Source organism: Vipera ursinii, assembly GCF_947247035.1.
Source record: "Vipera ursinii genome assembly, chromosome: 1".
In the NCBI taxonomy this organism is placed as follows: Eukaryota; Metazoa; Chordata; class Lepidosauria; order Squamata; family Viperidae; genus Vipera; species Vipera ursinii.
This window is the reverse complement of record NC_139512.1, coordinates 286,722,948-286,735,526: the sequence shown is the minus strand read 5'-3', so window position 1 is coordinate 286,735,526 and position 12,579 is coordinate 286,722,948. Positions and strand designations below refer to the sequence as shown.

Genomic DNA, 12,579 nt, shown 5'->3' with positions numbered 1-12,579 from the left:
GCTACATTTTGTTCTCTTTAACATTTTGTTAAAAACAGATCATGCCAAACCAATCTTATTTCATTCTTCAACAAAGTGACTAAACTAATAGACCAGCAGATTACTGTGGACACAGTATACTTAGACTTCAGTAAGGCATTTGATAAAGTAGACCACAACCTACTCCTTGGTAAACTAGAAAAAGGTGGAATAGACAACATCACCACCAGATGGATCTGTAGATGGCTGGCAAACCATACTCAATGAATAGTCCTCAATGGCACTACATCCACATGGAGAGAAGTAAGCAGTGGGGTACCACAAGTTTCTGTCTTAGGCCCAGTACTCTTCAATATCTTCATCAATGACTTAGATGAGGGAATTGAAGGGGAACTCATCAAATTTGCAGATGACACCAAACCAGCAGGAGTAGCCAACAACTCAGAAGACAAACTCAGGATCCAAAAAGATCTTGACAAACTTAAACAATGGGCCCTATCCAATAAAATGAGTTTCAATGTAGAGAAAAGCCAAGTTTTACATTTAGGCCGGAAAAATCAAAGGTACAGATTGGATAAGACCTGACTTAAAAACAGTAACTGTGAGAGGGACCTTGGAATCCTAGTGGATGATCACTTAACCATGAGCCAGCAGTGTGCAGCAGTAGCCAAAAAAACTAATACAATCCTGGGTTGTATAAACAGAGGCATAGAATCAAGATCACTCAAGGTATTAGTACTGCATTACACCATTTTACAGGCGTGGCTTCAGTCCTGCAGACATGTCTGTCAACTTGACTTTTGTCATCCCGCTGAAAATATCCCATCTCTATAATTACACAGAGAGATTGTTTGAAGTTCTGAGATTTGCCTGACTGAACTTTACAATCTGAGGTAACAATATATTGCGTTTCTGAATGCACAGGGAAACTATTGACGGATGCTTAGACGTTTCCACCTCTCAAAAGCCCTCTCTAGAAAAAAAATAGTATTACAGTTCCACGTAGTATGTCATTAGTAATATCTGACTCTTTAAAAGGAATCATTTTCCAAAATACAAGTACAGATTTCAATGCTATTATTATTTTACTTCCACATGGTAGAGATCTAATATTGTCCAATATGCAAAGAATGGGTCAGACAAGTACCCTCAGATATTGTGTGGAAGTGTGAAAGAAGCAACTGTGATTATTTTTTAAACAAGGACTTTCTGAAAACTACATGTGCATTTTATATGGGAGCAAACTATATTTTCTAAAAAGAAAAAAGAAAAAAAGAAAACAGAAAAGAATCACAGGATAAGCAAAAAGCCATAAAGTATCATAGCAGCTACAGAGCAAAAGAACTCTACTTTCCTAGCACCAATAAAAACAAGAATGATAAGCCATGAAACCTTTTCAAGAGGGTTGACTACTCAATTATTTAAATAAGCAGGGCTAGTAACCTTGATTCCATCTTATATACCCACAAAATTCTGACATTAGGCTGCCCAAATCACTTCCAGTTAAGATGAATTCCATGAAAGCATGTATTTTCAGTGAAGATAAAGTTTATAGATCTCAAATCATTTTCCATCAAGACTTATATTCCCTTCATGGACTGTAGATCCAGATTCCTTTAACAATTAATTTCAACCTGAAATAAAAACAATCTCCTTCTTGGAATATGTCCAATGAGAACAGGAGAAATGAGACTTAATGACTTAAACATCTTCGAAGATGTTTAAAGATATGTTGTTATGTCTCTGCTACCTGGACTGGGGGAAAAAAGTCAAGATGGCAGCTGCAACCCCAGAAATGAAGCCCTGCCCCTTTTAAAGTGCCTTGTACAAATAGCAAACATAAAAAAGGGATCAGGTTCAATTGCATAGTCTGGTCTTCTTGTCCATGACTTGCTGCATTGTTTTAGGTACCAGGAATTTCAGAAGACAATTATTTTACCTGGATTTAAAAAAATAATTCTAACTGATACAGGTCTTCACATGATATTTTATTTGAAAGTTCTGGATTTATGTTGCCGAATTACTTCGAAAGTTTTTGAGGAATAGCTAAATGAAAAGAGGGGGGCAGACTGAAAATTGCCCTCCCCACTGCTATTAATTTTAATTACATCAGAGAGTATTTTCTTATTCCAGTCTAAACAGAAACCAACAGGTTGAATGCTGTTTGATAAATAGCTATGTGAAGGAGATCCTTTTTTATAATATATAGGAAGAAAAGACTAACAGTTGCAACCTGCTGCCTATTAAAAGCACATTAGCTTATACCTTCTGCATCCAACATCTTTGGGATATCCAGGTGTTTTTCAGCAATCTCCATGGCCAGGTTTATATTTCCCAGAGGGTCATCCTATACAGGAAGCAGAAATTGCAATTGGTAAGTCCCCTATTTTAAGCAAGGTTGCAGCAATTCAAAAGCAAGGACAGAATATGTTAGAGTTTCACTCAATAGCAGCATTTTAAAATATGATTGAATTCTCTCCCAGGAAGCATGTAAAAACCCGGCAGAATTTCATTGCACTGTGCCTTCCATCTTGACTTTTTTATTATTATTCATGCCCTGCTGACGCTCTTACTACCAAGTATGTTTACATAATATGGAAATTAAGCAGCTGTCCCTTATACTGTATCTTTACTTTTAAAAAAAAATATTTCAGTGGCATTTACTGACATTACTAGAGAGCTATTGAAAAACTGTTCTGGTAGGACAAATCTTGGAAGTGATGCAGCCTTGTCTCCAGGGCTTCTGCTTTCACCTTCCCTGCCCTTCAGGATTTCCCCTGTAAACTTCAGACAGACACACGAACATATGGTTGTGACTTTGCTGTGTTTTCCACCTTGGTAAACTAAAAGCTTAGTTATTAGTTATGCCTGCCATTTAATTTACCCTGTATATGAACTAAACAAAGTGTGGCACCCTAAATCAAGCTTTTCAGCTTTGCACATTGTATGAACAATGCATCAATGGAAAGGAAGATTCTCTATGGCTCTCCAAAGGTTTTCAGAAAGCAAAGAAAGGCATGCAGAAAGAAAAACTAACATGCACACAAGTGCACACACACACACACACACACACACACACACACACACACAGAGTCCCCCATCAAATCTACAGCAAAGCAATGTCAATATACTCCTATTATTTTGGCATAATCCAGAGAGCTTTTGGACATGACTGATTCTTACTGAAATTGGTGGGATATAAATATTGTGCACTTTACTTCTCTTCGTGTCAGTTAAATATTTCACAGGGTTGCGCCATCTACTGAATACTTTCTAACATAGTGAATCCCATGATGTATCTTTACTCAGGATTATAATGCTCACGGACTGACCAATTGGCTGTGTGTAGGAGACAGACCTATATTGAGTATCCCAAGGCCAAGGACATCTAGAAGTAGATTTGTCCAAATAGTAACTTATTTTTCAGGATACTTTTCAGCCACTTTCATAGCATGTGGTTTAGCTTACTTGGGATCACCCTTTGCGGTCTTAACCATACTGATCGGCTGTTCTATATCTGCAGGTCAAGAACCAAAAAAAGAAGGCCCATTTCAAACTATAAAACACACATATGTAGTATGTGAGCCAAATCAGTGCAAATTATCATGCCAAATTGGTGCAAGTTATCATGCCATGCCAGCAAAATTAATGACCTTTGAAAGCTTGGAGTAGTCAATAAGATCTGGTCGATGTCTATGAATCAGTGCACAGAGACCAAGGCCATCTTTCCAGCTTGAGAAGAAACCAAAAATAAGGCGACAACATATTAATGAAACTGGTATTGTCAGACAGTGCAAGGTCTGACAATATTCAGCAATTGTACCACATGTCCAATAGCAGTAGCTCATAAAATTCCAGTGGTTGTTGCAATTTGGCTAAATCTCATTTAATGGTGCAGAACGCAGGAGAAATTCATAGTGCAATTTTGTGAAACAGGTTGTCTAGTTTCAAGACATAATCAAACATTTTTAAAATGTTGCTAAGGCAAAGATGTTTTAGGACATTATCTTGTAAGACAAATTTCCTAGACAGTAGTCACTTTTGTACAGAAAAGAGCCCAGAGAAATTTCATGCACAGTGCACTAGATGATGAATGATTGCTTACTTATTTTTTCACAGTGCAAGAAATTACAGTTGACTGGAGCAGATGAGCTGCTGATTTCACTCAGTACTTTGTCCATCTTTTTATTTACTTTTAGGTATCTAAGGCATACTCAGGGTTGCTCAGAAAATATTTCTCGCATATCATTTAGAAAATCTGTAGTAAAACTTTAAGCCAGCAGCCAATAAAAGAGCAGACCACTCACACATTCTGAAACAGTCTGGTGGGATGAAAATGTTTGTAATAAATTTCTGAGCACTCCAATGGATTGTGTCTAGAACCACAAAAATGGAAATGGCCCACCAAACCCAGACAGTTACACATGTGTTAAACAGGAGGCTTCTTCTCTCTAATGCTAAGGAGTAGGAAGTTTCACGTGGGAGAAAGTATAATTCTTCTGAGTCAATTATTTGATATAGTATAGTAGATAGCCTATCCTGCATTCCCCAACAGAATATCTAATAATAATAATAATAATAATAATAATAATAATAATAATAATAATAATAATAATATAAAGTTGGAAGGTACCTTGGAGGTCATCTAGTCCAACCCCCTGCTCAGGCAGGAAACCCTATACCATTTCAGGCAAATGGCTGTCCAGTCTCTTCTTAAAAACCTCCAGTGTTGGAGCATTTACCACCTCTGGAGGCAGGTTGTTCCACTGGTTAATTGTTCTAACTGTCAGGAAGTTTCTCCTTAGTTCTAGGTTGCTTCTCTCCTTGACTAGTTTCCATCCGTTGCTTCTTGTCCTGCCTTCAGGTGCTTTGGAGAATAGCTTGACTCCCTCTTCTTTGTGGCAACCCCTGAGATATTGGAACACTGCTATCATGTCACCCCTCACCCTTCTCTTCATTAAACTACACATACCCAATTCCAGCAACCGTTCCCTATATCTCAGCCAACACTCCCAGCTCTTCTGAAGATGCTAGGTTTGGGAAGCTGGGTCTATTTATTTTTCCATTTTTAATACATTTTTCATATAAAAATGGCATTTGAAGTCAAACCCAACAATCCAGTAATTACAATTGTTATTTATAAAAACAGCATATTTGGTAAAATCTGTTCTTAACTACCTGCAGGCAAGAGACCCTAACTATCTGTAGGTAAGAGACCATTTTCAACAACAGAGATGTTTACTTCTATTCTTATACTGTATGTATATAAGTATGTACATAATATCTATGGCCTCCCATATCACAATGGTAACTCTGGGCAACACTAAATATACCTGATGTTCAAATTATTTGTGTCTTGGATTTTTCTACACCTAAGTTTTTTGTTTGTTTTTTTGTTTGTTTTGCTTTCTGTTCTTTGGAGTAAGAGCTTTATGAAACTTGAAAGCTTGCATGTTTATTTATGACCTGATTAGAACCAAAACAAAAGCAAGTATCTTTCTTTTTTTGAATCTCAGCAGCAACTACTGGGGGAAAATGAGCATTTATTAATCAGGCCACAATGCCCAATTTTCACTCTGTTTATAGTTCTGTGAAGGGGATCTTTCTTCCACTATTTGTGGAAATTTCAACATACTTGCAATATAAATTGATTTCTAGAAAATACACAACAGATTTATTTTGTGCAGATGGAGATAAGACAGAAAATGACAGTGTTTGATTTTGATGTTTTGTTTTGAGTACACTACAATCACGGCTTCGGTTTATTCCCCCAGACATTAGTTGTAGTAATTTCCTCTCTAATTAGGCCTCACCAGTCAAAGAACAACCATGGTAACATGTGAAATAATCACATTGCTTACTCTTTTCATATAATTGCTAGAATAATCTGGGAGCCCCACTATTCATGCTATCCTTGTAGAGCAGACATGTCAAACACAAGGCCCGGGGGCCGGATCCAGCCCATGAAGTGGTTTCATGTGGCCCGTGAAGCCATCCTGGAAACAGTGAGGGAATGGCCCCCACTACCTTGGCCCTGGCCCAGAGACCCTCCTTCTGCCAGAGACCCTCAGATCTGTCCCACTCCTGCCCAGGCCCCCATAGGCACCCTTGATGTGAACGATGTAGAGCTGGCCATGCCCACCCAGTAGGCCATATGCACTCTAGCCACGCCTACCCAGTAGGCCACACCCACCCTGGCCATACCCACCCGGCCCCCTGAGGGCAACCGCAATGCTGATGCGGCCCTCAATGAAATTGAGTTTGACACCCCTGTTGTAGAGTTATTCCTGGCCCTTCTCAAACTGCAAAGAAAATATGATGTACTGTGTGCTCTCCATTTCCAACTGTACCACTAAAGATAACCACATCTACATAATGAACAGTGAAGTCTTTAAATCTAGAAATGATTTACTTTACCTAAGATGGAAATTTTGAATGTTCACATTTCGGTAAGGTGCCGTTTTTCTTTGACACCACAACAGCAGTCCTTCTTTGGCAGATGTCTCTGAAAATACCATCAAAGAAGATTTATAAAGAATAACAGAACTTCAAACTGCTGGCTACAGTAAATAGCAGATCTTCAGCTGACTTAGAGGGTTGAGCATCTATCTCAGATGATGTTGCTTAGTTCAACAGATACACAAAGTGTTTCCAAGGAAATCTGTACCAGAAAAATAGTGAATACGCTATCCAGTTTAGTTATGAAAATATCTCCCTCTCTTTCTTCTGTATGGTTTCTTATAAAATGCAATGATTGAAAGTTAACACTGTGTCTATTACAAAACAAGGGGCATTTATACAAACAAGAAACTCTAGAATTGATTGTAAACTTTTCATATGATTTTTTCCATGATGTAGCCATCCGTTCATCAGTTATTTTTCCTTAATATTTACATCCTGCTTCACTGACTCAGGAATGATGTCATCATTCATAAGAAATTTATTTTAAAAATGATTTAATTGGTACAATAGAATCAAGTAAAGTAAATTTGTCAGGAATAATTATTCTCTAAATTAACCAACGAAGTATGAAAATCGGTTGATCTGCTACATATTGTATACTGTAATGGATGGCAGCTGTTTGCTTGAGTAAAATGTGCATGTTCACAGTTTGGCAAAGAATCTATAGCTGCCCAAATTATTCACTTCAATGTTTTATGATATTAAAAAAATCTTTACTAAAGTGCACAAAATGCTGCAGTATCTACATATGACACTACCGAATAATTCTCCAATTTCCACATGTTATCATTCAATTGGATAAAATATATTTTCCCCAGAACGGAAACCATTTTACATTATGAAGAACTTACTATTCACTCCTTGTATTTCATAACTCCAGTGCATCAAATTCTAGTATTTCTCTCAGTACAAGATCATAAAATGTTCCATTATGTTTACTGGATGGATAATCATCTCATAGAAAATGGAAAGTCCATTCCAGGCATTGCCAAACTAGCCATCTGCTGAGCTATGTACCAAAGGGGAATGGCAGAAGCAAAGGACCTGGGGCCCTACAGGCCCGTTACAGTAATAAGGGTATTGATTTTTTTCTCCCAATCAGAGAAAACAAGAGGCTCTCAGCCCACTATATTGTGCAGGAAGGAGAAAGAGGGACATGCTTTGAACCTGGCCACTCCTATAAATAGGACTTTCATTCTATACTTGTCTGTTCTGAATTTCTTCTTTAACTGTATTTCCAGATCTTGCAATAAGAATAATTTGGGAGAGAGCTGCATTCTTGAATCACTATTATCATTCATTTGGAAAAGCCTGACATGAAATTCTTTTGTGTTTTGAAAGACAGATATTTGTGCATTCTTATATGTATATAAATAGTCTATGTTGAATTTTCTTTGTGGTTGTTCTTCTGTTATATAGTTTGTTCTGACTGCTTTACTTGGAAACTGGATTCAGATGATCATGTTGAATAAGAAGCTCATACAAGAGAGTTCCCAGAGCCAAGTCACCACAACAATCTGAGGACATTATAGACCACAGGTGTCAAACTCGCCACATCACATGACATGTCACGACGTATCACGACTCTTTTTGCATTGCTGGCAATGGGGTGGGTGTGGCTTCAGTATGATGAAACTGGCCCGCGGGCCGGCAGTTTGACACCCCTGTATAGAAATTAGCTCACTGCCTTATTTTACTAAAAAAAAAAGATCTTCAACTTTACTATCAAATTATGGTGGGGTGGGACAGAATGACAAGTGAATGACATGGAATGTATTAAATCAAAGTCTAAGTGGAAATCTTCTACAGTGCAAAAAGATCCCTGTACATTAAAAGATGTCAAAAAGATTCCAGCAAATTAATTAAATTATTGTCCTAAATGAAGATACTCCTGTTTTCTTTCTTCAAGGAGATGATGACCATAGATCTACACTTTCCCTTCCAAATGAATTAGGACTAAACTAGAGGATACAAAACTGTATGTTACTACTATATTTACTTGATAAGAAAATAATAGTTATCAAGCAAGATCTCTGTCAAGAATGCTGTACATGAAAGCAACCTTCACAATTATCTCTCTGTCTGTGTTTGTGTAGGTTTATTTCTCTCTGTTTAAGTACAGAGATTTCTTTAAATTTTACATTTGGCCACATGAAGTTATTTTTATTAATAATAATAATTTGTTCCCATAGGGGGGAAATAATTTGAGGTTGCAAATAGCTACAGTAAAGCTAAAGTCTCCTTTGAACTAAGTTTGACTCCTGATTACTTGGTGGATCCATCCATGCTGTTTTCCTATCAACGGTATGGAATTGGTTTGCTGTTACCTTCTTTTGAGGTATTTTTTCAATTTCCCAATGCTGCCTACAACTTGGTATTCTCTTAATAGCTTCCAACCCAAGTCTAATTGGGCTTGGCCCTATTTAATTTCCAAGCCAGATAAGGACAGCCAAACGGTAGTACTTGTTAAAGCTGCTTACAAGTAAATGTACAAAATAAAAAGCTAATCAGGCTGACATACTGTTTATATACCCTATCATCTTCTAATTTAGCCCTATGATTCACAAGGAACTCAATGTTTCCAATTGATCAGTCTACTTGTAGGAGAGGCAGATTGTTGGATGTAAAAGTATCACACATTTTAATGCATTTTTGAAGAAGAGAATATAATTCACATTTCTGTTTCCTTATGGGATCTGTGTACCCTTCTAGAAATAATAATAAAGAAGAAAGCAGATCCGCAAATTCAGGCAGCCTTTAGTCCTAAATGCTCCTTTATAGGTTGCCTAATTGCTATACTAATATTTACATAAGAATCCACAGTTATCAGTAAAGCTATATAACCAGTTCAATCAATCTGTATTCCTGGAATCAATTCTATTTGACACAAAAAGTTGAAAGCAACATTAGCAGTATATAGAATATTCTTACCTTCCACTGAGATATCTTGAATAGCAAAACGGAGAATGATAGTCCATATCATACCCAGGGTCATTTTCACATTGCCATCCACAATTTCTACAGATAAATGGAATGGATAATATACAGCAGGGTCATCAATAATATGATAACATGTGATAGCTGTCATTTAGGATTCATTATGTTCATCGTGTATACTTATTTCATGATACTTTGCTGGCGGATTCATAGTTCTACTTTTAAATCTGATTCTATTTTAAGAGTGGCTAAAGTATTTTCATAGGGACACGGTGGCTCAGTGGGTTAGGATGCTGAGCTTGTCGATCAGAAGGTCGGCAGTTTGACGGCTTGAATCCTGAGTGCCACGTAACAGAGTGAGCGCCTGTTACTCGTCCCAGCTTCTGCCAACCTAGCAGTTCGAAAGCACATAAAAATGCAAGTAGAAAAATAGGGACCACTACGGTGGGAAGGTAACAGCGTTCCGTGCGCCTCTGGCATCTAGTCATGCCAGCCACATGACCACGGAGACGTCCTCCGACAAGCGCTGGCTCTTCGGCTTTGAAACGGAGATGAGCACCGGCCCCTAGAGTCGGAAATGACTAGCACGCATGCGCGGGGGAACCTTTACCTTTACCTAAAGTATTTTCAATAGTACCTGAAGATGCTAAAGCCTTGTCTCTTCAAAACAAGCACTCTGCTCTTTCAAACAAGAAGTGTGCAATAGAAAAAAATGTGTGTTTTGAAATGGAGTAGTAGTTTTACTGAAGGTATATTGTATATATATAGTGATCCCAAACAGCACTAAAAATGTAGGTTCCTGACTAAAAGAAAAGTCTTGTTATGGTTACACTCCACATACCTTCTGCACCAATTGAGACAAGTTTGACACCTTTGCTTGCTATAAAATCCAGAGCTTTGTTGACATTTGCAATTTTATGGAAACGCATCTTTCCTCTATCTGGTTTCGGAAGTCTTTCTCCTGCAAGAAAGAAAATCAAAGACATTTGTAAGTATTGGAATCTGGCTGCACTATCCTACTGGGAGAAGCATGCTCTTTGCTACCTAAAATCAAAGGTGGATGGTGGATTAACAGAGAAGATGCTAACTACCACACCAAACTTGCCTTTTGCTTCTTTTCTCTGTGTTTAATGTTTTTAAAATTTTTATATTTATGATTTTAATTGTAAGCCACCCAGAGATTGCTTTGCAGAGTGAGTTGGATGATATATAAATTTAATAAATAAATACATAAATAAATAAAATTAAAACTAGTCCTCCTTAAATATTTACCGTATTTTAATGACTGAGCTCATTCACAATGCAATAAAATGACTCATCTTACTTTTACATTATTTTTATCGATTCATTGTTTACTTTTATTGATGTGGTAAAAACGGTTGCATCTTTCCAAGATATGAGAATACAGTTTTTAGATTCATTTTTTTAGTTTAATTTTTAGTCCTTTAGAATGCTTCAAGCATTAAAAATTAATGTACCCGTTTTTAATCTTTAGTTCACTCCAGATCCAAGGAAAAGGAGCCAGTGATGGCTCTCAGCATCTGTCATCATTGCCCATGCTGGCTGTTTCTGTACCAACATCTAAAGGACCATAGGGTACCTAGAACTCTGCTCAAAATACAGCAATAAAGGATTTGAAAGTGACATTTACTATTCTATTCCAAGATCTTACTTCAGATTATTCCATAGAATAAAGATATTATTTAAAAAATAGTTGGCCTCTATTTCTTTATGCTAGAAATATAATAAATGTGAAGAAATTTTATCTTATATGCCATGACATGTCCACTTGTAATTCCTATGGGTTATATAACCTTATCGTGTTAATGAGGTTCTTGAAATGCAATTATGGGTTGAAAATGCTAATGTTGTGTTAAACTGTCTCTCCAAAAACTGGTATATTTCCATCTATGAAGAAATTTGTATATGCTGAGTTTGAACTGTTGTAAAAAGATTGCAAGTATGCTTGCTCCCAGGCTCCAAAGGCTGTCTTAATAAAATTTGCTTTGATGCATTTGCTTTCAAATTTATGCAACTCCAGTGAAAGAGAAATTGATTATGCTTCAATGTCATAATGAAAGTGAAAGTGAAAGAGAAATTGATTATGCTTCAATGTCATAATGTTTAAACTGAAATATGTTTGTGAGTCTATAGTTTAATATAAATATTTAGAATTAGACACAGTTTAGATAAGGGGTACGTCTAAGTTTTTAATTTGGTTTAGTTCTTTAATTGCCTGAGTTCTTAAGTTGCTGGGTTTTTTTTTAAAGTTCTTTTTTATCATTTTGGTTCTTTCTTCTTCTCCTTAGAAGTTCAAGTATACAGTCTTTCCTTTTTCTTTTCATTACATACTTTTTTAATACAACAGATAAGGGCTTTTTTAAAGTCTTTTATAGAACAATAGTATAGTTATATAATTATACTAGTATTTAGTTTCATTAAAATGTTCTAAACTAATAACCAAGGTTTTTCAATAAATATTAATTAAAATGATTTCAACATGTATTAAAATTGTATTTAAAAATACAGAGTGCAGTCCTGGATACTACAAAGAGAAAGCCAAACTGAGAATGGTCCATTGGAACAAGAAACTGATTGCTGCACAGGCGTTGTGATTATATGAATATTTTTCTGCTGCAATTTTGGCACTTGCTTTCCCTTTCTTTACTTTTTCTCTTTTCTATCTTACATATTAGTTTTTTGGATACTATTAATAGGGCTGCAATTAATAATAAATGCTGCATCTCGTTCAGCAACAACTTTTAGAGTCAGAACTGGCACGACATTGAAAAATCATGAGGCAGGTTCCAAGCTGGAAATGCATCCTGACAAGGTGTCATCTTTAAACAAACCTGAAATGACTTCCAAGAGTAGCATCAGTTTCAGTCCATTTCTGAAATCATCTTCAATGTTCTCAATCTGGGTTCCAGCTTTCCGCAGATGAGAATTGCACCAAGCTGTAAACGTCTGCAAATGCAATGAAGGACTTGGTTAAAAAAAAAAAAGCGCTATTCACTTTCGATAATAAACCGTGGCTGCTCAGTTATAGGCGTTAACATCCCGAGTCAAAATTGAAACACGTCAAGTCTAGAAATATTTGGTTCGCTTTATGAGAAATGTACATCAGAGGTCCCCGACCTTTTCGGCACCATGGACCAGCTCAGTGGAGAGAGGTTTTGTGTGCTGCTTGCATCCCGCAGG

The 12,579-nt window shown here is 36.8% G+C and overlaps 1 protein-coding gene across 1 annotated transcript in view; it reads right to left on the bottom strand.

Annotated features, from left to right (window-relative positions):
• Positions 1-12,309, bottom strand: part of ACTN2 (actinin alpha 2) — a 49,549-nt gene extending 37,240 nt beyond the window's left edge. The window contains exons 1-6 of the mRNA XM_083348567.1: positions 12,231-12,309; positions 10,220-10,339; positions 9,373-9,459; positions 6,397-6,484; positions 3,633-3,711; positions 2,245-2,326 (exon numbers count right to left, since the gene is read on the bottom strand). Coding sequence (XP_083204693.1) covers positions 2,245-2,326; positions 3,633-3,711; positions 6,397-6,484; positions 9,373-9,459; positions 10,220-10,339; positions 12,231-12,255 — 481 coding nt within the window. The 5' untranslated portion in view covers positions 12,256-12,309. The remainder of the gene's footprint in view (positions 1-2,244; positions 2,327-3,632; positions 3,712-6,396; positions 6,485-9,372; positions 9,460-10,219; positions 10,340-12,230) is intronic.
• Between the last annotated feature and the right edge of the window lie 270 nt (positions 12,310-12,579).